The sequence below is a fragment of the Setaria italica genome, chromosome III (genome assembly GCF_000263155.2).
Source record: "Setaria italica strain Yugu1 chromosome III, Setaria_italica_v2.0, whole genome shotgun sequence".
Lineage (NCBI taxonomy): Eukaryota > Viridiplantae > Streptophyta > Magnoliopsida > Poales > Poaceae > Setaria > Setaria italica.
Genome location: NC_028452.1, coordinates 1,737,793 through 1,744,672, shown reverse-complemented (window position 1 = coordinate 1,744,672; position 6,880 = coordinate 1,737,793). Strand labels below are relative to the sequence as shown.

Sequence of the window (6,880 nt, the reverse complement as noted above, 5' to 3'; positions counted from 1 at the left end):
CCTCACTCATCAAAATTCTATCCAGTTCTCCAGAGTAGGGTCAGGCGGTCAGCACGGTTATTGCTCCAAGTGCATGTGCCCCCATTTAGCACAAAGACCCTTAGCTCTTAAACGTTGATGATCGGATTAAACGTATCAGTAAATCTGTTTCCAGTAAAGTTTTTATTTTTTCCCAACTACTAAATCTTAAAATCTCCCTCAATTAACATAGGGACCTTTCTAGTACACGGATTCGACCGCGTGTTCCACGAGCTCCTTGTAGTAAGTACATGGAAACTGACACGAATTCGTGTGTGGGCCAACGAGGGGGAGAAGCCGAGAAGGGGAATCGCGGCTGACGCGCGATTACCAATTAGGGAAGGGATTGTAGGGTTCCGTTCGTTTGAGTAACCGGTGGAGCATTGAGAAATCTGATGAATCGAGCAACAACAGGTTATGGAAGCTTCGTTTATTTAAGGAAGTCTCTGCCAAATTATACAGCTTCGACAATTCGTCTCATCATCAGAGAAAAAAGAAATCAGCATTGGCAATTGAACGAACGAACCAATACGACAAACAGCAACGGCGAGCTAGTGCCGTGGCGCCTAGTCCATGGCGTAGCAGCAGTTCTTGAACGTGTCCATGTCGCGGCTGAAGAGCGGGACGTAGGCGTCGACGCTGCCGTCGCCGACGAAGGACGGCAGCAGGATGAGCAGGCCCTCCACAGGGAGGTAGCTGGGCATGAAGAAGAAGGGCCGGCCGCCGCCGAAGTCGAGGTCGTAGAACGGGATCCGCAGCCAGCTGTCGACCTCGATGTTGGGGCTGAGCACCATCTCGTCGGCGTCGGCCGCCGCCACGAGCCGCTCCTTCTCCACCGCCCCGGAGCTGGCGAAGTCGATGAACGACTTGAAGTAGGCGTCGTTGATCCGCGCCACCTCCCGGTTGATGAGCCCCACCGCGTGCTGCAGGGGCCGCGCCACCAGCTCGCCGGCCGTGGCGGTTGGCCGCGCCCACAGCACCACGTTGCCGGTGTAGCCGTCGGGCACCTGCGGGTTCATCCGCGCCCGCCCGTCCACGGCGATGCACACGCTGGTGCTCTGGCCCTCCTCCAAGCCCCGCGCCGTCGTCATGCACCGCCACAGGTGCGCCACCACGCACTGCAGCGTGCTGTACGGCCGCGGCAGGCCCGCCGACGCCTGGGCCTTGAGCTTGGAGATGAACTCCCGGCTGAAGTGCACCTTGTGGATCACCACCTCTTCCTCCTCGTCCTCGTCGCCGGCGTGGATCTTCTCATCGACGTGCTTCTCGTAGGGCTTGAACTCGACGCCTCGGTGCTGGAACTCCACCAGCGGCGGGTCGTGGGGCCTGAAGAAGGACTCGCGGTCGTGCACTGGGACCGGGTCGAGGGCGGCGCCGCGGGTGGCCTGGCTCCACGCGAGAAAAAAGTTGTTTGTGCCGCGGCCGTCGGCGACGATGTGCTGCGTGGTGAAGCCGACGACGAGTGACCCGCACGCGAAGCGCGTGACCTGGATGAGCATGAGCTCCGTGGCGCCGTCGCCGCTGGGGTGCAGGCTGAGCACCTCGGGCGTGGGCTTGAGCGGCATGACGCTGTCGAGCGTCACGTCCGCCGTCGCCTCCACGAACCGCGCGCCGGCGTCGTTGAGGAGGATGGCGCGGTTGCCCTCGGCGTCCACGCCCAGCCGCCCCGCCCACTCGCGGTACTCGACAAGCACCCGGGCGAGCCCGTCCTCGAGCGCGGCGTTGGCCGGGACCGGCGGACGGAACGCGTAGATGACGGAGATGTAGGTATCGAAGTTGGCCTTGTCCAGCACCGTCAGCGGCACGGCGCGCTCGCCGGCCGGAGCGACGCCGCCGGGGTACGCCGGCTTGACGGCCTTGGACGAGTGCACGGTGATATTCATCTCGAGATCTCCTGCGTACGTTAATCGCTTACTCTACTACTGCCAAGTGTCGGACAGTCAGGCAGGCGTAGAGAGAATCAGAGAAGAGAACCGAGGTGGAGCGGCGCGGCGAATGGAGTAGCACCCAGTGCCAGAATATATAGGAGGACGCAGTTGCAGGAGAGTGAGGAGGAGGGTAGGTGGCGAGACTCGATCAACATTTTTTAATTTTTTTATATGGGAACATGATGAGCAATTAAACGGTCACGGTCAGAACGACGGCTATTTGATTGGGAGCGCACGCCGCATAGGAGGAAGTTGGCCGCCATGTAATATTCAACGCAGGAAGAAGAAAGTTGGTGTGGGAAGCGAAAAGGAAAAAACACGGGGCGCCACAATTCAGATTTCGATGGATAAAGGGCACCAGTTATTCAGCTCAGGACAAGCACCAGTTTCTGAGTTTCTGTCTTTGCTGCATGTCGGCGGTAGTACATTGCTACACGTCAGCAGTCTTATAGGCCGTCTCATGCAGTGCCACGTAGGATTTTTGATGATGTGGAGGAGAGAGAGCGAGGAGAGAGAAAGAGGTCGTTGCTTCGCGAAACAACCACCTCATGAGCTAAATTGTAGGACTATGAGACAACTCAACAACCATTGTATGAGTTATTGTTACCATGCAACTCATAATATTTCCTTTTTCATATGCACAAATTAAGGAATTATATAGCTCTACCAAATAACTTATAAGACAACCATTGTATGGGTTTCCTGTTGAGTCGTCTCAAAATTACGTGGCAATGCATTAGACCGCCTATTAGGGCAAGTACATTGGTGTTGTCTATAGGCGGTCTTATGCATTGGCACGTAATCATGAGACGAGTTAACAAACAACTTGTACAATAAATTATCATTTTAAGTTGTCTCATAGTAATTCTATTCTCTTAATTTTTGCATAGAAAAAAAGAAATATTATGAGTTGCATGCAACTACAACTCGTACAATGGTAGAGTAGTCGTCTCGTAGTCCTAAAATTTAGCCTATGAGGCGGTTGTTTCGATTTTAGCCTCATAGGCGGTTGTTTCGATTTTAGACTATGAGGCGCTTGTTTCGCGAAATAAGAATTTTTCTCTCTCATCATCCTCTCTCCTTCACATCAGTAAAAATCCTATATGGTATTGGATGAGATGACAATGTACATGCCATTAGACGACAATGTACTTGCGTGAAAAGGGAAAAACCTGGGGCGCGTGGATTTTGTCACCGAGTGATGCAGAAAGATATCCTGTCGGACGCTTGTTACTGCTGCGCTGGTGAATCGGACGGACGGACCTCACTGAGCATCAAGTTCTCGGACATCATACCAATAATTGAATGCTACTGTGGATAGCCCTCGTGCTTCGCGTGGTGGAGGAACTTTAATTTTTGGGTGGGGCACTAGTGTGCTGGTAGAAAGACACGTGGTTTGTCCCCTTGGTCCACGTCATGGGCCCGTGACAACGTGGCGGTTTCGGTCACCATGAGTCATTCCTATTAAAATATGCGGATCTATCTTGCATGCATCCATGCTTCCGGTTGAGGCGGTGTCGATCGAATCCTCTCTCGATCGGCACTGATGAGGCATTTTGCTTTAATTTCATTGAAACGGGGAAGAAGTGATCATTGCCCAAGCGAAATTGGAAGGGGATTGCGACGAGGAAAACGGACTGAGATTGACGTGTACTCAACGAGACGTCGAGGCAGTTGTAGTTAGTTACCGCGCAGTCCCGATCGACGAGGGAGCGGGTGGCGCATGGTGTCACTGCCAAGTCCTGGGCACATGCGTTTCGACGAAACTCAGTAGAGCTAGCTCGGACTCGGAGCTCGGCCAGTCCACACCAACCAAACGGTTCTGTGATCGGTCAAACTAATCGCAGCGTGGATTATTTATTTGCCTTTGCTTTCTCGTATGATTCTCGTGCTAGTCAATTGCAGTGGCCGGACTAGCTAAATTAAATGTCCGTTCAAAATGCACGAGTGTTTCATACTTTTCAACGGAATCCATTAGGTCCCGTTTGAATCATTGGAATTGAATTCCATTCTAATAATCATAATTTAGATATAAATTAATTAAGCTAATATAATTTTATGTGGAATATATTTGTATATTATTGTTGGCGATATGGGAGAGATACTTATGTGCTGCACTTCTACTATAGGGAAGCGAGTTCAAGAGCGTGCTATAAGAATTGAATTCCATTCTAATAATCATAATCTATAGAATCAATTTCTATCTCCCACCCCATGAATTTAAGATAGGCTTATATCTAAACTTTGGAAAGTTGTGGAATGCCATATTCCAAGATAAATTAGCTTACTCCATTAAGTAAATTCCAATTCCTTCAAATGAAGGGATCCAAACGGGACCTTATAGTATTTCTCAAACTCAAGCAGCCTCTTTTTTCTCTTAGGGGAACTCAAGCAGCCTCCAATACTGCAGGAGAGCGACGCACACTTTTTGAATATCAGTTATCATCTTCCAGCAGGTCCATCTATCTGGACTTCACGTACACAACCACGTACATCATCATCTACACATAAAGTGGGGCCAGTAGATCTGCTAGCACTCCTTTTCATCAACGTGCGCTAAACGTTTTATTTGATCGAGCCCCTTACTTCCTTTCCCATTGGTCCAGCTCCAATAACTTGGCTTGACCGTGTGTTATGTGGAATATATGGTCCGCCCACTCTGATCGTAGATGAAAGTAGTTTTAGAAAGTTTTAGATTTATTCTAAGTTAATCTTGTTTCGATTTGACCATGATTATATCATGAAAAGTCTCTACGTAGTATTTGTCGATGTTTAGATCCAGTAACCTACTGAGGGGGTGCCCGAGGTAGTGTTTAGTGCGTGGGGCTCGCCGAGACCAGGAACTCAAAGGTGAACTCGAATACACGATTTAGACAGGCTCGGACCGCTAGATTGCATAATACCCTACATCCCGTGAGTTTGTTGTATTGTATTGGATTGAACTTATCTTGGAGGGGGTCCCTGCCTCGCCTTATATTACCGAGGGCAGGGTTGTACTCCTGGGAGAAGTCGAGTTGTACTCGAACTCGTCCCTTGAGCCTCGGAAGAGGTCAAAAATTTCGTTGAATTTTCAACAAAATCCTCCAAAGCTTGGCGATGAAGGTTGATGTCGTACTGCTTCTCCTCCGGGGTCAGCACGATGTAGCAGTGGAAGTTTTCAGCACCGTCTGTGACGCAACCCAGGAGCCGAAGATGAACGTCGCACCCGCTTCGAACGCGACGGTGGGCTTGATGATGACTTGAGCCAACGAGTTCGCTAGTGGATCTTTAGCAAGTTCCCCTAGCTGGCGTGCCAGCTGTCGGTGTTTAGACCCGGCAACCTACCGAGGGGGTACTCGAGGTAGTGTTTTATGCATGGGGCTCGCCGAGACCAGGAACTCGATGGTGAACTCGAACACATGATATAGACAAGTTCGAACCGCTTATGTCGCGTAATACCAAACATCCTATATGTTGGTTGGATTGTATTGATTGAAGTCGTTTGGAGAGGGTCCCTGCCTTGCCTTATATTGCCGAGGGCAGGGTTACAGGCCGGTTGTTTACAAGAATACTAGTCGGATTCGACTAGTGAGTCCTACTCTAATTGCTACGAGTAGTTTCCTAATCCTCGACTAGTTCTTGCCCTACATATAGACCATGCCGTCATGCACCGTAGTCTCCATATCTGATACGTCTCGATGTACAACCCTGTATCTAGGACTGTACAAATCTTCTGGTGGGCCCATAGATGTATGTACGACAAGCTCCCGAGTACTTTTAAGTCAAATGTAGCAGTCCCGATTACTTTTGTAGGCGCCTTCGACTAGTTTTTGGTGCTCTTCGAGTACTCCATTGGGTTGAGTCTTTAAATATACTTGAGTACTGCCATGCGACTAAAATGTGCTCAAGCCTCCTTTAGCTTGGTCTTGAATCTTCAGTCTTGAATTTTATATGAAAGTGCGATGAAAGTCGCACTCCATATTAAGTAGCCCTCGAGCCTTAGGTTGAATCGAAGGATCAGGCTGAGGGTCAATCTACAATTTTACATCTCTTTTTCCTTAAAACCCAAAGAAAAAAACTTTTTAGCCAATGGGCATATGGCACACAGCCCCCGAGCCGTTACACGACTAGTTTGGGTATAAAGGTCAACCATTGGCCAATGTGACCGTTCGCCAATAATAACCTTATCTCTTTCCGAAAAAATGGAAACTGTCATCCATGAACGAAATCTTTGGGTGTTTCAAAATGGAATATTCCCATTAATCTTGCCACAGTTTTAACTATGTTGCAGTTATAAATAACGGCGGAAATCATCCCTTCCATTTCACCCGAACCATCTGGGCTTTTATCTTCCATACTATAGCCCTAGCGTCGCTGCTGCCCGATCCTCGAGCTCGAGCGCCGCCATCCCCCACCACTTAGCCCCCGAGCGCATGCGCAAGAAGACCCTCATGGAAGCACGAATGGGGAAGAAAGCAACGCCCAGCAAGGCAGTGGAGAGCAAGAAAAGGAAGGCAGAGAGGAAGAAGGAAATCCAACTGCCGGCGTCCAAGTATGGCAAGACTGACCAGACGGCCCCGCCATTGCCGCGTGCGCTTGGAAGAAATCCGTGCTGAAGGAGGTGGATATCAAGGTACTGGTGGTAGCCAATCTTCTTCAAAGCTAAGACGTCGTCAACTGGAGGGCTGCCTACGGCAACCCTTGGCCAATGGAGAACTATACTCACAAAACGGTAATCTTCACCCACTTCGTTGAATGTGGATTGGCATTACCGGCTTCAGATTTTTTCCGCGAGCTTTTGGAGTACTACAAGTTGGAATTGGTTCACCTCAACCCCAGCTACATTCTACACATTGCAATTTTTGTTCATCTTTGTAAAGCCTTCCTCAGAATCTAGCCGCATTTTCAGCTGTTCTGGAAGATCTTTAGAGTCAACCCCAGCCCAAGATGGAACA

The 6,880-nt window shown here is 49.9% G+C and overlaps 1 protein-coding gene across 1 annotated transcript; it reads right to left on the bottom strand.

Annotated features, from left to right (window-relative positions):
* Positions 1-433: 433 nt before the first annotated feature.
* On the bottom strand, positions 434-2,028 carry LOC101781441 (agmatine coumaroyltransferase-2). The gene has a single exon (XM_004960138.2). It carries the CDS (start codon positions 1,899-1,901, stop codon positions 585-587), a length of 1,317 nt encoding a protein of 438 aa, XP_004960195.1. The 5' UTR covers positions 1,902-2,028; the 3' UTR covers positions 434-584.
* Between the last annotated feature and the right edge of the window lie 4,852 nt (positions 2,029-6,880).